Source organism: Caenorhabditis briggsae (assembly GCF_000004555.2).
Source record: "Caenorhabditis briggsae complete genome, chrIII, whole genome shotgun sequence".
Classification (NCBI taxonomy): Eukaryota; Metazoa; Nematoda; class Chromadorea; order Rhabditida; family Rhabditidae; genus Caenorhabditis; species Caenorhabditis briggsae.
In genome coordinates, this window is record NC_013490.2 from 8,914,031 (window position 1) to 8,933,393 (window position 19,363).

The 19,363-nt window shown below is 37.2% G+C and overlaps 6 protein-coding genes across 6 annotated transcripts; 2 read left to right on the forward strand and 4 right to left on the reverse strand.

Annotated features, from left to right (window-relative positions):
• Nucleotides 1-6,152: 6,152 nt before the first annotated feature.
• CBG25886 lies at nucleotides 6,153-7,083 on the reverse strand (the record flags this gene model as incomplete). Its single annotated transcript, XM_045244177.1, has 2 exons — nucleotides 6,153-6,222; nucleotides 6,818-7,083. The coding sequence occupies 2 exons, from the start codon at nucleotides 7,081-7,083 to the stop codon at nucleotides 6,153-6,155; spliced, it is 336 nt and encodes a 111-aa protein (XP_045098960.1).
• Nucleotides 7,084-8,785: 1,702 nt separating this feature from the next.
• Cbr-mett-10 lies at nucleotides 8,786-10,419 on the reverse strand (the record flags this gene model as incomplete). Its single annotated transcript, XM_002641531.1, has 5 exons — nucleotides 8,786-9,289; nucleotides 9,342-9,516; nucleotides 9,567-9,832; nucleotides 9,878-10,177; nucleotides 10,219-10,419. The coding sequence occupies 5 exons, from the start codon at nucleotides 10,417-10,419 to the stop codon at nucleotides 8,786-8,788; spliced, it is 1,446 nt and encodes a 481-aa protein (XP_002641577.1).
• Nucleotides 10,420-10,777: 358 nt separating this feature from the next.
• CBG25887 lies at nucleotides 10,778-10,858 on the reverse strand (the record flags this gene model as incomplete). Its single annotated transcript, XM_045244178.1, has 1 exon — nucleotides 10,778-10,858. One exon carries the CDS (start codon nucleotides 10,856-10,858, stop codon nucleotides 10,778-10,780), a length of 81 nt encoding a protein of 26 aa, XP_045098961.1.
• Nucleotides 10,859-10,958: 100 nt separating this feature from the next.
• Nucleotides 10,959-12,334, forward strand: CBG09880 (the record flags this gene model as incomplete). Its single annotated transcript, XM_002641532.2, has 5 exons — nucleotides 10,959-11,095; nucleotides 11,136-11,347; nucleotides 11,397-11,631; nucleotides 11,680-11,985; nucleotides 12,052-12,334. The coding sequence occupies 5 exons, from the start codon at nucleotides 10,959-10,961 to the stop codon at nucleotides 12,332-12,334; spliced, it is 1,173 nt and encodes a 390-aa protein (XP_002641578.2).
• Nucleotides 12,335-12,587: 253 nt separating this feature from the next.
• Nucleotides 12,588-13,321, forward strand: Cbr-vps-29 (the record flags this gene model as incomplete). Its single annotated transcript, XM_002641533.2, has 4 exons — nucleotides 12,588-12,590; nucleotides 12,644-12,789; nucleotides 12,834-12,978; nucleotides 13,052-13,321. The coding sequence occupies 4 exons, from the start codon at nucleotides 12,588-12,590 to the stop codon at nucleotides 13,319-13,321; spliced, it is 564 nt and encodes a 187-aa protein (XP_002641579.2).
• A 273-nt stretch (nucleotides 13,322-13,594) lies between these two features.
• On the reverse strand, nucleotides 13,595-16,256 carry CBG09882 (the record flags this gene model as incomplete). The annotated part of the gene is made up of 7 exons (XM_045244179.1): nucleotides 13,595-13,681; nucleotides 13,737-13,849; nucleotides 13,908-14,039; nucleotides 14,952-15,051; nucleotides 15,878-15,949; nucleotides 16,001-16,135; nucleotides 16,188-16,256. 7 exons carry the CDS (start codon nucleotides 16,254-16,256, stop codon nucleotides 13,595-13,597), a joined length of 708 nt encoding a protein of 235 aa, XP_045094138.1.
• Between the last annotated feature and the right edge of the window lie 3,107 nt (nucleotides 16,257-19,363).

The following is a 19,363-nucleotide window of genomic DNA, read 5'->3' on the forward strand; positions in this document are numbered from 1 at the left end:
ACTCCTCAAAAATCATTTCATGAAAAAGTTGAAAATCGAGTTTTTGTGATGAGTTTCAGTGGAAATTGGCTTCCAACAAAAAAGTGCCAGCCTCTAATTGAATGCCACCCCCTAATACAGTGCTACCCCAGACCACCCCCGTACAATAGAGCGCCATGGCTATCTATTTTTCAACCTCCTTCTCAGGGAATTGTCAAAAACAGAAATCGCCAAAAAATTTTTTAGAAACAAAGAAACTTTCGAAAGACTTTCTGCAATAACCGAATAGACAAACTGCGCTGTACAAACTGCACTAACTGAACTGTCCGAACTACTGTTAGAGGTTGCGCTTCTATGTTTTTCAGCACGTCGGAGGGTGGGCTTCTATTAGAGGTGGGCTTCTATTAGAGGAAATACGGTATATGTAGCGACCACAGAAAAAGGGGCGGAGCTTAATTATTTTTCCCCCCAGGGTTGTTTTGGGTGTTTGACTGGCTGTAACTATGGCTAGAAAGGACGGATCGATATGAAAATTTTTCCCCTTATGTAATCGACTACGTAGAATTCGAATATGTAACTGTTTTCACTGAAAAATCTACATGATAAGAGAAAAAAGCGAAAAACAAAAGTCAGCGGCAGAAAAAAGCATGGTAAAAGAAATCGGAGTTTGTTACACTCTCCGTTTCTGCTGTTCTGAGTAACTGAAGACATTCTCTAATGGAAAATTATAACGAAATCTTGTGAGGAGCGCAGAATTGTACATTCCAGCCAAACTGGCTGTAAATATTGTGAAAAATTTTCAGCGACAACCTATAAAAATTGTTATTTTCTGATAATATCACTCTCGAACAATACATATACAAATTTTGAACAGAATAGGATAATTATAAAGGAATTCAATTCCAGTCGGAAGATGGCATACTCAACAAATTTTCCGGTGTGTTGCAAATTTAGAATTAATAGTGATTTGTTACATCTCCGATATTTATATATTCAGATTCTACAAAAAATTTCACATAAAATGATATATGTGACATATTCCAGCGAGTAGCGCAGGAAAATGCGAAGCAGTTTTGTCATGAAATTTCCCGAAATTCGTCGAAAAAATAATTTTTGCTAAGAGCGCGCGTGTTATAAGAAAACAATGCGCAGACGGTCCTAGTGCGCGTTTGGTGTACTGGTTAAGCTACCGGTGTGTCACAGGTCCTGGGCGCGCATACGCATAATGGATAGGCGACGGAGGACGCGCCGATGAATTGGGTACAGGGAAAGGACGCCGGTATGGGGCATATACGGGGCATATGGGGCACACCGCCGCCGCAAAGCATCTCTTCGCCTGGCTTGCTGGCACTCGATGAAATGAACTAAAACGTTGGTTGGGGGTTCCTAGAAGTATCAGTTAAGTTCTATTGTGATGTGATTTTGTTCAGGTCTTCCGATTTCGTACATTTCCTTTATTATTCCATATTCTTTTATATTTTGAACGACATATTACTGATTTTTCGGAAGTCAATGTTTTGGTTTTGAAAAAGACTTAGGGCAGTTTCCATTTAAATTTGATATGCAATCAAAAACAGAACAAAATGGGAAAAATTTCGCTAAAAATTGTTTTTTTTTCATTTGTTCAAAAAATATGTCTCACTTTCACTTTTTTTTGAAATTGCATGAAAAATTGAAAATTTTTATAATTTACACTTTGTAATTATTGTATACTTACCAACTTACCTTTTATTCTACCTGAAAATACGATTTTTACAATAATTACAAAGTGAATTAAAAAAATCTCAATATCACCTATTTTGGCGAAAAACATAGCAATTAACGAGTGAAAGACATGTTTCTGCAAGAATTCAGCGATTTTTCAATCTGCCATAACTCTTTCACAAAAAAACATCGAAGGAATAATCGAAAAACCAGAAATGTAGGCTCGAATTGACGAAAAATTGACAGTTGCCGGTGTGGATTTACGGTAAACAATGCGCGCATCCGGGATTTCGGAGTGTTGTTGTCGGCCTACCGTATCAGACCCATATCGCACACATCGCCCACCCACCTAGAATCCATCTAGGATACGCGCGCATTCGGAACACTCGATTCAGCCTCTCCCGCATCGCACACATATGAGACTCATCGCAGCTCATTGTTCGCGATATGTGTCAAACGGACTTCTAGAGGATCGCATATGGATCGGGTCTTTTATGCGCATCATCGCCCAGGACCTGTGTGCTAATCCGAGACATGCGGGTTCGAGTCCGTTTTTGGAAAAACATTTTTGGAAGCTTTTTTATAATTGTATAAGGTATTCTGAACGATAGCGGAACTTTTACAATGCATTGATGACGATTTCTTCATAAGAATTTCATTTTCTAGCCTTTTTCTCTATTCCAGCCCTCTGAAACCTACATTTCAGCTTTAAATGGCTTGACAAGACAGTGTGATTTTTCCGCGCGGCAGCCTTGCGCCGACTTCGCCCCGCCCACTTTTCCGTGCCCACTGCAATCCGGGGGGCGAAAATGGACGAAAAAGAGGAGCACAAAATGAGTAATTTGGAAATATGCTAACTAGGAAGAGAGGATTATTATGATATCAAAAAATTCTAGGAAAAAACTGTTTGAAAAAAATGTTGTGGTCCCTAGGTATATGAATATACTTTCTAGATGACCGTACCAATCATGGATTTGAAATCCGAAAGAAACCAAATCGCAAGAAACCAAAGCAAAAGAAACGAATCGGAAAGAACGGAAACCTTGCACACGATCATCCAAAGAAACGGCTGCAGGAAGCGCGTCCCAGCAAACCTCGACAAATTCTAAATTCGCTGATTTCAAACGTTTTTTTAGGCGCCCGCCACACACAGAAAACGAGTGATACAGTAATCCTTCTTTGCGAAACCATCGAAATTATTTGAGAACTTTTCCTTTAAAAATACCGTAACCGAATGTAATAAATACACTTACAAGAGAACCATGTTTAGCCTTCATCTCAGAATTTTTTCTGAATTTGCTCATTTATAGATTCAAATACGGGCTTTCTTGTGGTGTATTTAGGTTTTCTGCACAATTTTCTAGAAATCGAGTTATGGGCTGTTTAAGTGATTTCAGTACTAATTTCTCATTATTGGAGTGAGTTTTTGAAAGGTTTAATGAGCGTTTTTCGGCACTTTTTGAGTGTGAATCGTAATTTTAAAAGTTTCTTTCTACAATCTGACAAAGTTTCCTTATTTTTCAAAAAAAAATTTTTTTTGAAAAAATTTTGCCATGGGTAACCGAAAATTTCAATTTTTCAAAAAAGTTTTAAATGTGCTAAAATGAATTCTAAACGCATAAAAATAACAAAATCAGTCTTTTCGCAAGATTCTGTAAACTATATCCGTTTTGAAATCCCAGATAAGTGATTTCTTCCGAAACTGCCATGAATCATAGTCCTTCGAAATTCACCCAATAGCATTCAAATCTTGTGAAAACATAGATTTACATACCTCTTGACAGATTTATCACAGTTCCGCAACCAATATGATCAATACGGAAGATTTCAACTGACATTTTGAGTAGATAAGGCTTTTCAGTAGTGCTTCAAGAATTTTTCAGAAATTATCATTTTTTCAGAAATTAGCTTTTTTCCAACTCAAATAATAGAGCAAACATAATTTTGATTTTCGAAAAATGCAAAACATTCCTCCAACATTAAAGAAAAAAAAAGAAAAAAGAAAATGGACAAAGACGGAGTCGAACTCCAAACTTGTGATTACTATTCATCCACACTATCCACTCGGCCACTGTTGCTCTTTTCTTCCACAATGGAAAATGTATAGAAGAAAGGGGGGAAAGTGGAAGGGAAGGAGGAGACCAAAAAAACAGCATATTTTCAGATGGACTTTTCTCGACTTTTAGAAATTTGTGCAGAAAACCAAATACACCACGAGAAAGCCCGTATTCGAAACTATAAATGAGCAAATTTAGAAAAAATTCTGAGATGAAGACTAAACATGGTTCACTTGTTAGAAAATTCGAGAGCACACCAACTGGGAGGAAAACAAAAAGTGGGAAAGAAAAAAACCATGCGGCAAAACCGTGCCAGGGTTGCAAATTAGGCTCCGCCCATTTTTCCTCCAAGATGGTTTTTCCCACTTTTTCTTTTCCTCCCAGTTGGTGTGCCCTCGAAAATTTGACTAAAATTCCAGCCAAATTTTCAAAGTGGATGCTTTGACCTCCAAATTCTGTGAATATGTAATATATTCCTTATAATTTTTCCCTATTTCCTCCATAACTTTAGCCAGATTGGTTCATTCTCCGAGTTTTCGCGGTTTTTTTTTGCGCTTCTCTGCATTTTTCTACATTTTGGTAAACAACCCCAGAATTGAAAAAATTTGAATCAAGGTCGAATCGTTAAGAAGAAAATCGCACATCACATTTCCGTTGATGTCGGGGGTATCTTGTATCGGTCATTGAATCGAACGCTGTGATAAAACTGAAAGATGCGCTTTTGGAATAAATATCACTAGACATATAGAGAAATTAAAGCTTTATTTCCGAGAATACAGAGTATTTAAAAATTAATGCAGATTATACGACAAAGAAGATGTTTCAAATTTTGTACTATTAGATGAAGGTGCTGTTTTGCGCCAGATATGGCAAATTCTCTTATACAACCATCTCTTATACTACCTTTCTCTTATACTACCGAGTCTCTTTTACTACCACTGTCTCTTATACTACTTTTTTCAATGTGTCTCTCATAGTACCAAGTCTCTTTTACTACCAAGGTCTCTTATACTACTTTTTACCACAGAGTCTCCCATACTACCAAAAGAAACAAGACTTTCGGCCTAAGCCTATAGTTGGCAAAACATTTGGGGGGTACAAGGCAGTACAACTGATTTAGGGGTACAAAATTCGTAGGTACAAAAATTCGGGGGTGAAAACTACCAATGATTCTGGGGTACAACCAATTTCATACAGGGGTACAACGCTTGTGATTCGGGGGTACAGTTTTTTGAAGGAGTTTCTGAATTCCTGCGTTTCAGAGCTTGAAAATCTCAGAATTCTTAGAATTTCAGAACTTTGGAATTCCAGTATTTCGGAATCTGAGAATTTCGGAACTTCAGAAACTGAGAATCTGAGAACTTCCGAATTTCAGAATCTCAGAATTTCAGAACTTCAAAATCTCAGAATTCCAGGACCTCAAAACCTCAGAATTTCAGAGCTCCAGAATCTCAATATTTCTGAATTTTCAAAAATTACTGCAGAACATTTTCACTTCTCATTGTCTTTTGATTGTTCTTTTTAATTTTAATGTTTAATTTAGGTTTTAAAACCCAGTCCATACTTCCCTCACTACCAATTTTTCTTAATTGTTTTTTCTCAATTCTATTTCATTTCCTTTTGTTTTCAGTATTTCTTCGTTTCTGCCCAATTTTCCGGTTTTTTCCCAATTTTTCAATTTTTCTCAAGTTTCGTGGTAATAGAAATGTTCTCATTTTTTCATAATTTTCTAGATTATTGAACGAAGGAAACAATCACAATTCAGTGATTTTTCCACAAAAATTCAAAAATCCCAAAACTTGGCCCAAAATGAGCTATTTTCTTTCGAAAATTGTTCGAACAGGGCAATAAAACACTATAAAAATTATGAAAGTAATTTTTTTCGATTAATTACCACGAAAATTTGAGCGAAAACGATGAAAAACGACGGAAAATAATTTTTGCAGTGTTTTATTGCCCTGTTCAAACAATTTTCGAAAGAAAATAGCTCAGTTTGGGCAAATTTTTGGGATTTTTGAATTTTTGTGGGAAAATCACTGAATTGTGATTGTTTCCTTCATTCAGTAATCTAGAAAATTATGAAAAAATGAGAACATTTCAATTACCACGAAACTTGAGGGAAATTGGGAAAAATTGGGAAAAATTGGGCGAAAACGAAGGAATATTGAAAACAAAAGGAAATGAAATAGGATTGAGAAAAAACAATTAAGAAAAATTAGTAGTGAGGGGAGTATGGACAGGGTTTTAAAACCTAAATTAAACATCAAAATCAAAAACAACAATCAAAAGACAATGAGAAGTGAAAATTTTCTGCCGTAATTTTTGAAAATTCAGAAATATTGAGATTCTGAAGTTCTGAAATTCTGAGGTTTTGAGGTCCTGAAATTCTGAGATTCTGAAATTCGGAAGTTTTCAGATTTTCAGTTTCTGAAGTTCCGAAATTCTCAGATTCCGAAATACTGAAATTCCAATTTCTGAAATTCTAAGAATTCTAAGATTTTCAAGCTCTGAAATGCAGGAATCCAGAAACTCCTTTGAAAAACTGTACCCCCGAATCACAAGCGTTGTACCCCTGTATGAAATGGGTTGTACCCCAGAATCATTGGTAGTCTTCACCCCCGAATTTTTGTACCTACGAATTTTGTACCCCTAAATCAGTTGTACTGCCTTGTACCCCCCAAATGTTTTGCCAACTATAGGCTTAGGCCGAAAGTCTTGTTTCTTTTGGTAGTATGGGAGACTCTGTGGTAAAAAGTAGTATAAGAGACCTAGGTAGTAAAAGAGACTTGGTAGTATGAGAGACACATTGAAAAAAGTAGTATAAGAGACAGTGGTAGTAAAAGAGACTCGGTAGTATAAGAGAAAGGTAGTATAAGAGATGGTTGTATAAGAGAATTTGCCTTTACATGATAAAACAGAAGATAACTGGAGAATTCTAAGCATTGATGCTGTTTGCACTTGCAACGTCTCCTTCAAGATTCCATCCGAGGCCAAGATCGCGGGATTCGTCTAACTTGGTGTTGTCTACATCATCCATTTTCTGAAATAAAAAATCTTGCTTTTGTTTTTGAGGTAGCAGGCTCACTTCGATGGTCCAACTCGAGAGAACAGCCAGGATGGAAGCGCTGACAGGACAATTGAGCTCACGAAGATATCGAGCGATATTCGGCAAACGTCCTCCTTCTACATTGCTACTCATCGCCCAAAGAGTCCAGTCCCTCAGCATTACGCATTGCTCATAGCTCCAGTCTGGATTCATAATTGGACCACCGTTTAATTCAAAAAGTGCATTCTCGTAGACACGGAACCAAAGAAATGGGAACGAACGGATCAACGAATCCATCTGGTTCGAACGAACGTAGTTGAGAAGACCGCGCAGGGTAACCCATTGCTTTGTTATTTGAAGACGAGCCATCACTTGATCGATACTCTTGGGATCCTTGAATTCTTGGTCAATGATAAGACATGCAATGAGGGCAGTCATCGGCTGAGGACGCGATGGGCATTGAAGAAGAATTTTGATGAGCTGCATTTTATCCGTCTTTTCGTTACATTTCATTTCGGTTTTATCGAATAAACGCTCGCTGACTTTGTGAGTTGAGTATCCAATATTCCGCTGAAAATGTATCTGTACGGTATCTACGGCCATTCTGTACAAAAAATTCTGAAATTCCACAGGCTAACTCTAGGTGTCCTAAGGGCTCTTCGATGCAAGTCTGGGCTCATTTGGTCCTGTATTGGCAATTTTAGAATCTTTCGTTTACTGTAGCTACCGTAATCCTACAGTAATCTGACCATGTAAATATACGAAATTTAAGCGCTTGGGTGATCATGGGTAGTCCCCAAAAATGAAAACAAACGGTCAAGTAAGGAAAAAGTTATTCGAGGGACAACGCCGGACGGACGGACACACAAACAGAACTATTCCTTTGGTAAGGAGAAGATTTATGAGATTTTTGGAGAATTCAATTGACATTTTTGGGTTTTCTTACACTTTCATCGAGCCCCTCACTTCCTTATCACCATATCATATCTAGAGCATAATCGTGGATATGCTGAGGAGATACTATAAAAGGAAGCAGAATCGCCAGTATGATGAGACATCTGAATCAAAGGAACAATCCCAACGGATCTCTCCAACGATGGATTCACTGATGCAAGGATCCAATTGCTGACGCTCGCGGATGAGCCAATCTACCGATGCCACACCCCTTCTGCAACCTCCTCATCAAGCCAAGGATGGTTCACCCCTCTGCTCCTATAAACGGAAACTCCTGTCGCTGGTCATCGTCTCCTGGCAAACTCCCCAAATGCTGATGCTATGAAGAACCATAATCAGAGCCCTAACCCAATTAAATAAATAGTTGTTGAATACTTAATGTTCCTATCCTTGTACTTTCGCTCCGACACAGGCTCACCACCTAAATGTCGGAACACCGTCGGCTATGGCTGACCGAGATCCCAAGTGGATTTCAGTCAGTCAATGGTTTAGCTGGTTTGATAGTGTACTGAAGATTTGAACTCGTCTTCTGAATTCTTCTGGAATCTTTAGAATCTTACTCCCCTTTTGAAATAGGTCCTAGATTTATGAGATTTTTGGAGAAGTCAAATGACATTTTTGGGTTTTCTTACACTTTCATCGAGCCCCGTCGGCTATGGCTGACCGAGATCCCAAGTGGATTTCAGTCAGTCAATGGTTTGCCTGGTTCGATAGTGTACTGAAGATTTTGAACTCGTCTTCTGAATTCTTCTGGAATCTTTAGAATCTTCTTCCTCTTTTAAAATAGGCCTTGTTTCCTTTATTTAGAAAGAAAGATTTGTTCCCCGATTCAATATTATCGGATAGTGATTTCACGGTAAATGTTGTCATTCAACGCCCTCGTCGATCTTGGGGAAAAGAACTTGGGAGACAACGAGGTGTGAAAATTTTCTCAGACGGACATAAGACTGAAAGAAATATTTCTGAAAAATCACTAGACTTGTAGAGAGAAATTAAAGCTTTATTTTCGAGATTACAGAGTAATAAAAATTTAATACAGAAGATACTACCGACAAAGAAGATTTTTCAGGTATTGTACTATTTGGTGAAGGTGCTGTTTTGCTCCTGAAATTAACTCAAAAGAAAGTGTATCACATTTATCGTCTGGATCGACTTGAATCCTCAATTTAACAATAGGTCGTGGAGTAACACCAGATGGTAGAGGGAAATATGCCTGTGAAGAGGTTTCAACCGCCGCTGGGTCACTAGTTTTGAACGATTCTGAGTATACGAAGTTGCCAGAATTGGTGTATGAATCCTTTCCGTCTCCATTACCCATCATTGCTTCACATGCGACACTTGATGTATTCCATCTCGCTCGCTTAGCGGAATTTTCAAATAACAATGCGTTCGCTTTCCTCCTTGCTCTTTGGTTTGTCCATGTCACACTCTTGAATTCAGCAACTAATACAGAAGGTTGTTCTTGACTCCAGCGGCCCCCTAATCGGGATATTTCTTGCATAAGTTTGACCAGACCAGGTTTCGGGCATTGAAACGAAATGGAGCTGTTCTGAAACTCAATAAAAATAGATAATAATTATCAGCAAGTGATACTAATTTACTTTCAATGCTGTATTCAAAGTCATTTCTTTTGCAAACGTCCAAGCTAGCATCCACCGTTTCGTCTTTCCTTGATTCAGTGGATGAACCAGAAACTTAACGTTCTCCCCGAATCTCTCAAGTCTTTGCAGTAATGGCTTCAAACTCGATTTCCGGCCTATCATTGTTGTGTAGAATCTGAAAAATATATAATTAAAAACGCAACATCTAGCCAACGATCTTCTAACTTGATTCTGTCTCGCAAGCAAACACTGTCATCAATGATTCGATTCACAAAAGCCACTTCACCTCCTTCTACATATAACTCAGCCGACGAGGCGATCGTTTCGGAGTGTGGCGCAGATCTCATGTCAAAATCAAAGTTATTCGAGTAAGTCTCATTTGACAGCGATGGTTCTTCGCAAAACCTTTCCTCTTTGTCTGACTTTTCGAAGAATGGTGGATTACACATACAGAAACTGAATTCACTGTCCGGCATCGAGTTGATCACATCCTCAAATAATACGGTATTTCGTTTATTTTATTTTTGAACCCTTACCATTAAAACGGTTTTAACGGCTGGATTCACATGAACTACACAAATCGAGTCGCCCATTTCGTTTCTTGCAACATTCTCATGAGCGACTTGAACCGAATTTTCATCTCCATCTGTTGCCACAAACTTCCAACCAAAATGACGAGCACCAATTAATGCATGAATACAGGATGTGCCTGTGCCAATGTCGATTCCAACTACATTGCTTGTTATTGAATTCGCTTGAAGAATGTCGTCGATCAACAGACAGTAATTCAATTTCTGAGGAACTCGTGGAACTAGATGTCCTGCCGGTAAATTAACCTAAAAATCGTTCTGATGCTTGAAAAACCGAAAACACCTACATTCAGACTGAAATCTTTTTTCAGCAGAGTTTGTGTGAGACATCGGACAGCAGCATCTTTTCGGAAATCTAATGTAACTTTTCCATTACTCACATATTGGCAAAATTTTCGAAACTCTGGATACTCTATGGCTAGTGCTTTGAAATCAGGGGGTTTGTCCCTATAAGGATTTCTTGGGTGCATTTCATTGCCTTGTGCCATTCTGAAATCAGCTTACGTTCATTAATTGATATCGATTGAAGTTGTCGAGAACATTATATAGATTAATGTACATTAAATAAAAAGTTTTTACCTTAATGTAAATTGAGGGATAACCCATTTTATGTCAACGAAAAAGAGGCGTTCGTAAAAATTAGAAAAAAAACCCGTAAATCCTACCGTGCAAACACCGCAGCAGTTGACTACGGACGATGCTCGATATGATACGCACAGCTGGATCACAGCTGGATCTTCGATTACTCGTTTGTTTTTTTGAATCATGAAAAAAATCTTTTTAAATCATTTTTTTCTCATACATGAATTCTTTGTGTCATGAATAACCACATTTGTGTTGTTGCAATTAAAGTTTCCATTCAGGTATGGCATTACGATATCGTAACCTGTTTCTGAGTTCGCTCCGCCGGTTCTCAAAACAAATCATCACTCCTCCTGGATATGCGTCACCTCAAAGTGTCAACCATCTCAAGAAATTCCTAATCGATAAAATTCGGACTTCTGGACCAATTACAGTAGCCGAATACATGAAAACATCTGTCTCTGCACCAGTCGTTGGCTACTACGGCCAATTCTCGAGGGATCAAAAGGTGTTCGGAGAGAAAGGAGATTTCATCACTTCCCCAGAGCTTACTCAACTCTTCGGTGAAATGATTGGAGTATGGTACGGCAAGGAATAGGCTATCAAAAAAGTCTTGATTCAGGGTGTTCCATGAGTTGGCTAATACAGGACACAAGGGCTCATGGCAACTAGTAGAGCTAGGACCGGGAAGAGCTCAGCTGATGAATGATGTCTTGAATGCGTTGGCGAAGTTCAATGACAACGATGTTTCTGTTCACCTTGTTGAAATGTCGGATGCTTTGATAGACGAACAAGAAAATTTTTTGTGCATTTACAACTCGGAAAACACGAAGGGTAATAGTGTTCGAGCTGTGTTTTTTTTTAAATAAGACACGATTTTCAGGCACACCTCATGTTCGGAAAAACAAAACTCGAACTGGTGTAAACATTTATTGGTATAAGTCTATCGATGATATTCCCGATGGATTCACCGTTTTCATTGCCAACGAATTTTTAGATGCCCTCCCGGTTCATCAATTTAAAAAAACCGGAGATCTGTGGAAAGAAGTTTATGTTAACCTGACTAAAGAAGGAGACTTACGCTTTATGACATCGAAAGGAGAAAATTTGCACACCAAGTGAGAAAAAAAAGAATTTTCTGGTATAAGTTCAATGAGTTCTTATAGAGGTCTCATTCCTGCAGCTATCCGCAACGAAAATTCACGTCTTACATGGGAATGCTCACCGGAATCAGGAACTGTTGTAAATCAAATAGTTGACAGAATAACAACATTCGGTGGTTTTTCACTTTTGGTGGATTATGGACATGATGGATCCCGGAATACTCATTCATTCCGCGCATACAAAAACCACGAACAAGTAGACCCTCTGTCGAATCCGGGAGTTGTCGATTTGACTGCGGACGTCGATTTCGGATATTTGACAACACTTGTTGAGGATAGGGCTCTCGTCTATGGACCCATTGAACAAAGGTCAGTGCAATTGTGATCTGGAACGATACCATATGGTTAAGAAAACTTGTAAATGATTATCTTCAGAGTATTTCTCACACAACTCGGCATCGAACATAGACTGCGACGCCTCTTGCAAATCTGCAAAAATAGAGAAGAACAAGAACAGTTAATCAGTGAGCACATTTTCCAGATCCTCTTAAACCCCTTTATTCTAGAATCATACAATATGCTGATTGGAGATATGGGAACAAAGTTTAAAGCATGGGCTTTGTTTCCAAAAACACTGAAGTTCATCCTGGACCAGAGAGGTGGCCCAGTTGGTTTTTTATCGAAAGAAAAAGCAGAGAAGAAAGCAAACGATGAGTGAACTTCTTGGTTTTTAGCAGATAGGTAGATTTTTTACTGTTCGTTGTTTTTTTTTTTGGTTTTTTTCTCAAATAAAGTGTTTGTCGAGCTATTGAAGATATTTATGATCTTATGAAAGTGGTTTTAGACCTGATACTCTTTGTTATTTTTATTTTGTTCGCAATTCTTATCCTTCAAACTTTCTATAATTCTTTCTCAGCAGGCAGCAGCTGTTCATCTCTACATTCCATAAAAAGTCGAGTCAGATTATAAAAATGGTAATTTCCAATTCTCACAGATCATTCACATATATCACTAGAAAAATATTCAGCTGGTACTTCTCATCGGGGACTTCAATATGCCTCACCGATCGGCGAATATTTCACCAAAGTTTCGCAAACTTCTAGTCCCCAACAAAATGCAGCATGTGTTGAGCACTGGTAATTTGTGCTCGCGAGAAACGTTTGACTACCTCAGGTTCGAAAGAAAACGCGAGGAACAAATATATATTCCGGTTTTAGAACTCTGTCATCCGATGTTCATGTGGTCAAGGGAGAATTCGATGATGAGATGCTCAAATATCCAGATACAAAGGTGGTTACGGTTGGCCAGTTTCGCATTGGAGTCTGTCACGGACATCAAATAATCCCATGGGGAGATTCCCGGGTATGTTTGTTTGAAAAAACATTTTTGTTGCCTTCCTTCCGCAATAACAGTGGTTTTAAACGTTAGATTTCAGATGCTGGAATTGCTTGCAAGACAACTCGACGTTGATATTCTTGTCACTGGAAACAGCTACGAATGCAATGCCGTTGAGAAGAGTGGACGATTCTTCGTGGATCCAGGAAGCGCCACAGGATCGTTCAGTGTCAACAAAACTGGACCAGTGACACCTTCATTTGCTCTTCTGGATGTGCAGGCGGACAATGTTGTCACCTACTTGTACCGTCTGATTGACGATGCTGTCAAAGTGGATCGCATCATTTATAAAAAATCAAAGTCGACATAATATTGTCTGTCCCAGTTCTCTCATAACTAAGACCCATTAAGTCAATTCCACTCAACCCGTTTGATATATATTTTTATTCATGTAAAATGTACAGTAAAATTAAAAATTTTGTTCTTCAAATTCTTCAAATATGCACAAAGTACACTTCACTCTGAAAACTGTTCTTGAAATTTGAATATTTTATGAGTGAGGTTAATCGATGTAAAAAGATAAACAAGGCAAGTAGAAATTCGTTTCCAGGAGCGTATATACAAAGTTCACATTTATCCAAAATTATAGAACACCTGTTTGATTGTGCAGAGGACTGTATGTTCCGCTTATTCCACTTCCAGTAACAAGTGATTGCAGTGAGGAACTCTTCTGAAATACATCACATTATGTTCTTCTCTATTTCGACAAGTTATAATCGTATTACTGAAATTCTGCATTCACAATATGAACCGGCTGTTAACGTCACTTGTGTCATGACACCGTTGTCATTCCTCGTTGCTTCAAAAGTTCGATGGCCAATGGCACATGTTGCATAACCTGAATAATGAGAGAATTAAAAAATTACAGAGTTAATTAACTAGTTAAATATACTAACCACTCAAGCATTCTCCATCAGAATTATCACAAACCAATTCATTGATATATTGTGGACGGTAGTTATCTGGCAGACGTCTCCACACCCAGCAAGAAGAACAAAGAGAAACAGTTCCAGTTGGATCAACAGAAACTCCTTTTGTTGCACAAGAAATGGTGAATCGGGTTCCTGGAACAAATATTCGTTTTAGGTCATGACCTAAACAAAAAATCTAGGTCATGACTTCAAAAAATCTAGGTCATGACCTAAAAAATCTAGGTCATGACTTAAAAAAATCGAGGTCATGATCTAAAAAATCTAGGTCATGACTTCAAAAAATCGAGGTCATGATCTAAAAAATCTAGGTCATGACTTCAAAAAATCTAGGTCACGACCTAAAAAATCTAGGTCATGACCTAAACAAAAAATCTAGGTCATGACTTCAAAAAATCTAGGTCATGACCTAAAAAATCTAGGTCATGACTTTAAAAAATCGAGGTCATGATCTAAAAAATCTAGGTCATGACTTAAAAAATATAGGTCATGACCTAAAAATATAGGTCACGACCAAAAAATCTAGGTCATGACCTAAAAAATCTAGGTCATGACCTAAACAAAAAATCTAGGTCACGACTTCAAAAAATCTAGGTAATAACCTAAAAAATCTAGGTCATGACTTTAAAAAATCGAGGTCATGATCTAAAAAATCTAGATCATGACTTAAAAAATATAGGTCATGACCTAAAAATATAGGTCACGACCAAAAAATCTAGGTCATGACCTAAAAATCTAGGTCACGACCTAAAAAATCTATGTCATGACCAAGGAAGATTTTAAACGTCAATTTCAAACCTATCAAGTTAGCATCCGAAGAGTTTGTTAGCTGGGTTGACACAGCTTGTCTTTTGTCTCTTTTGTGCTTCTTATCCTTCTTCTGTTTCTTCTCTTTCTTCTTCTCATCGTCATCTTCGTCGCTGTCCGAATCATCGTCATCATCGTCGTCGTCTTTTTTATCCTTTTCTTCAAAAAAAAAGTTAATCGCAAATCGAGAAAACTGAAGCTTACGTTTCTGTTTTTCGATGGAGAATCTGTATTTGGTGCATGTGGAGTTGGTGTTCATTTGGGTGGATATTATATCGTTTATATCTTTAGCCAATAGTCCCACCTGAATAAAATTAATCGAAATTCTTGTTACAGTCCGCTACTGTATTGGATAAAAGTCCATTTCGAAGAAGGAAAATATCATATATCCTCTGATAGAAGTCTACCCAACCCGTCCAGCTTGAGCTCAATTATCTCAATTCCTGTGAAAGATATCAAAATATTGTCAACTGATAAAGTATTGATGATATTATGATAAACATTTTATCAGTTGACAACGTTCTGATATCTTTCCCAGGAATCGAGATCATTGAGCTCTAAGTTGACAGGTTGGGTGGGCTTCTATCAGAGGAAATATGGTACTTTTTAGCTTTACAAAAGTGGTTAGAATTTTTTTGAAATCGACTGAAGTTTTCAAAAAGTATTGAAGAAAAATCTGTCTTTTCAGTAGTTGATAACATTTTTGTGCAGGACTATGCAAATGAGATTCGAAAGTTGGAGCTAAAAATTTGCCGAAGTAGCTAAAACTAGCGGAATATCTCGTTTCGAAACTGACAAATGTTACTTTAGAAATTGTCAAGTATGTATAGGTTATAACTTTAGTTTTTCTTGATCCATTTTGAAAATTTCGAAGCTATTCCAATTTTTCTAATACCTTTTGTAAATCTTAAACTTACATAAACTTGTTAGCTGATTCTATTTTTCCAGATACTGTAAACATGCTTACTACATTTAACACAACAATAACGTCATTTGAACGATGAGGCTATTTTTATAGTTCCCTTCACTTTTGAAAACCACTAAACCGATGTTGAAAGGAAACAATTTCCTAATCCTTCAGTAAATAAATGATGACTAATGGTTTAGAGAATCAAAAAAGTTCAACTTACTTTTTGAAGTTGCTTTCTCATATCCTTCCGACAATCCTGACATTCTTGAGTCACGCATCCAACGTCCGATGCCTGAAAAACGTCAAATACTTATACTTCAACACATCATTTGAATTCAACTACCGTTGCATCCACGTTACCATCATTCATTGATAAATCAGGAAATGAAGCAATTGCTTCGTCAATTGTGTCTGCTTGTAACTTACTGTCATATCCAAGACAGTTGAGAGCTGAAGGATCTGGTTGGATGCATTGACACTAAAAAATGAGTTTTCAGGAAAATAAGATGCCGGAAGTGTTCTGAACATACCGTCTGACTTCCTACATAACCAATAAATACGGCATAAAAAAGAAAAATAGAACACCAAACGGCCTTCATTCTCTATTTTAATCGAATGAAGTTTTTTATGATAGATCGAAACGAGAGAAGAGTAGAGCTAGTTTAAATACAACCTCTCTGCGTCTCTGAAAAGGGTTAACCTACAGATGTTTAACTGTTTGCAAAGTGTGTGTTAGAGGGAGTCTGTCATTTTATTGAACAATGATTGATCTCTTTTTCGGAAAAAATGGGAAAAAACAGAGAATCACATGAAACATGGTTACACCGGGGATTTACATAATTCAGAAGTCGTAAAATACAGTGATGGACTTCGAGGTCAAAGCTCTCAAAAACTTGATTTATTCATAAACAGTCTGTTAGGAGTCGGAAACATCAAACATCCGGACCAATAGGTAATGAGGATGTGTCATCATAGATTAACAGATTTAGGGTTCAACAATTTTATGAAACATGATCCTTGAAAACAAAACTTTTTTATGGGAGTGGAATATGAGCAAAAATGAAGTTTGAGCATCATTAATTCTGCGAACATAATCGGCTAAATTATCTAGCGTAAACACTAATAGAAGTCGACCCTATAATTGCACTTCTAGCTCAATTATCGTAATTTCTATGAGAGACATCGAAAATCTGTTAGCTAATAAAATATTCTTCATAATATCGCCAACATTTCATTAGGTGGCACATTTTTGATATATCTCATAGGAACCGAGATACTTGAGCTCAAAATGCAAATGTATAGAGAGGCCTTCTATTAGAGTGTTTACGGTAACAAGGTGTGAATAATTGTTCTAGAATAGGCTAAATTGTCTTCTAACATACGAAATACCCAGATTTGGCTTCTCGACATACTAAATTTTATATTCGAACATGAAAATGATTATTGTAAGGAAAAATACTCGAAATTGAAAAAGATTACTGTAGGGAAAACATTCGAAATTGCAGACAGAGCCGCTCAGTTCATTAAAGATCATTTGACGATAGTTCAGTATGATCAATGTCGAATACTTCATAAACCCTTTACCTCCTTGAATCCATCTTTCCCTTCCTGTAGACATCGAGTTCCTAGGCATCATTCGTTTTGCTTCCAACACATCAACTCCAATCAGGATCGAGTTTAGTATTGACTTGATATCGTCAATCCCACCGGACACTGACTTATAAATCTTTTCCATTTTCTAAAAAATTCTTTCCATCTTTCGTTCTTTTGATTCTAATAAGATGATGCTTGTTTTCGTTTTGAGGCACGCTGACGCCTCTAATTGTGTAGTGTTTGATCACACCTATTTAACTGGTACCCACATAGAAATATTTAGAACTTTTTGTCTGTCCAGCTCTCAAAACTGGTTAATTACTCGGAAAATGTTGGCAAATTTTGTCCCCACTCTAGGAAACTTCAACAATTTCTTAATTAAGATATAAGTCAAACCAAATAGGTCAGCCAAATTCACTCAACCTTTGCCGAAAAGTTGCCAACATTTACCGAGGAACCAGGTAATTTCCGGAATCAAAAAAAAATGAAATTACTAAAATTATAAGACTTGAATCTACTCCACTTTTGGCTTAATCAATCCCGTCTTTGTAATGTACATTAAAGATTTTTCCTCACTGCTGAGATCTGTCTCATGACTTGTTATTGTCTGGGAATAAAATTACTGGTAGACACGTTTATAGTTTTTGTGCTCATCTACTCATTTCTTGGAACTGTTTTTCAAAACAATCATCAGTTTCAATCACATGTTTTCATTAATTTGAGGAACTTTGGGAGGAGCCAGACGGGTGGGAACCAGACAAAGCAGTTCCAAACATGTCTTTATTTGTTTAGAATTTCTAGATTTCTGGTCTAAAATTATGTATAATAACCATGTATTTAAAATAAATATAGTTTTCATTAACAAATCTAAAATCTGTGCCTACTTCTTTAAAAGTTGTCTTTTAAAAATCCTTGCATATCCTGTCGACAAAGGTGAATCACTTGTTCTTTGATAAATAGCTTTGTGATTTGTGAAGAAACTCCAGTTTGAATTCACCGATTATGATTTATGACGATATCATTGAAAAGCGGACCCCGAGAAGAGCAGCACCTCCAAAGTTCCCAAATTTAGGGTATCTGGGCCCATGACGCAGTTCAAAGTGACTCTCAGATCCCTAGAATTAAGCAACGCATTTTTAGAATTTTTACTTTTAGAATTTTGAACTTTCTTTTTTATCCCTAGAACCTCGAATCGGGATCTGGAATAGAGGAAGGGATTTTAGGAGAAGACTGAATTTTGACTTCTCGACCGTTTTTAGCACTTTTTCTACTCGGAATTGGAGTTTCCTACCTGTTTTCACCCCAAGAACCAAAAAAAGTTGATTCCTCTTAAAATTTCGAATTTTGGAATCTAGAGAAAGAGCTCTTCTCTAATTTGTTTTTTTTTTCTGAAAAAAATTGGATTTTTAAATTTTTTTTCCATATTTTCGATTGGACATTCAGTTGTCTGGCATCATTTTAAACTTCCCATTTATAAACAATCTTTCTTTGTTAGATTAGAGCTCGTCGGGAACGTTGTCGAAGCTTGTTTTACTCAGCTTACGATACTAAGAATCTTTGAGCATATGCAATTCGAAATTTCTAGAATCCTAATTACCAGAACCCTAATAACGCGCCAATGATCAGAACAGTATCATTGACAAGTACCTTGGGATTGTATTATACCCAGAATTGACGGCTTCATTGTTTTTATTTCTCTCCATGTTCTCGAGGTTCCTGGTCTTATACTGAGAGCATCGTAGCTCTCGAATTCTCTTTACATTCCAGTATTCTTTATTTTCCTGAAATGATTCAATGTGCTCCTGAAGTGATATTTTGAGTCATTACTAACGAACTGATTGTCAAATCATTTTCAGTCTTTTTGAGTTTTAGAAAGCTGCAGACAGATGTGATCAAATGATCTCCTAACAAGTATCAAAACTGACTAGAAAGTGTATGTTTTACTAGGTAGTTCTGTCGACAGGCATAAGAGGCCGTGAATACTATTCACCTCTAGAGAATGGTCATTTGACAGGCTAGACTTTGAAAGCAACCACATCACTTCTTTTCGTTAATTTTTTAAAATTAATGATCCAAGCACCCCGCATTTTAAAGATCTCAATTTTATAAACTA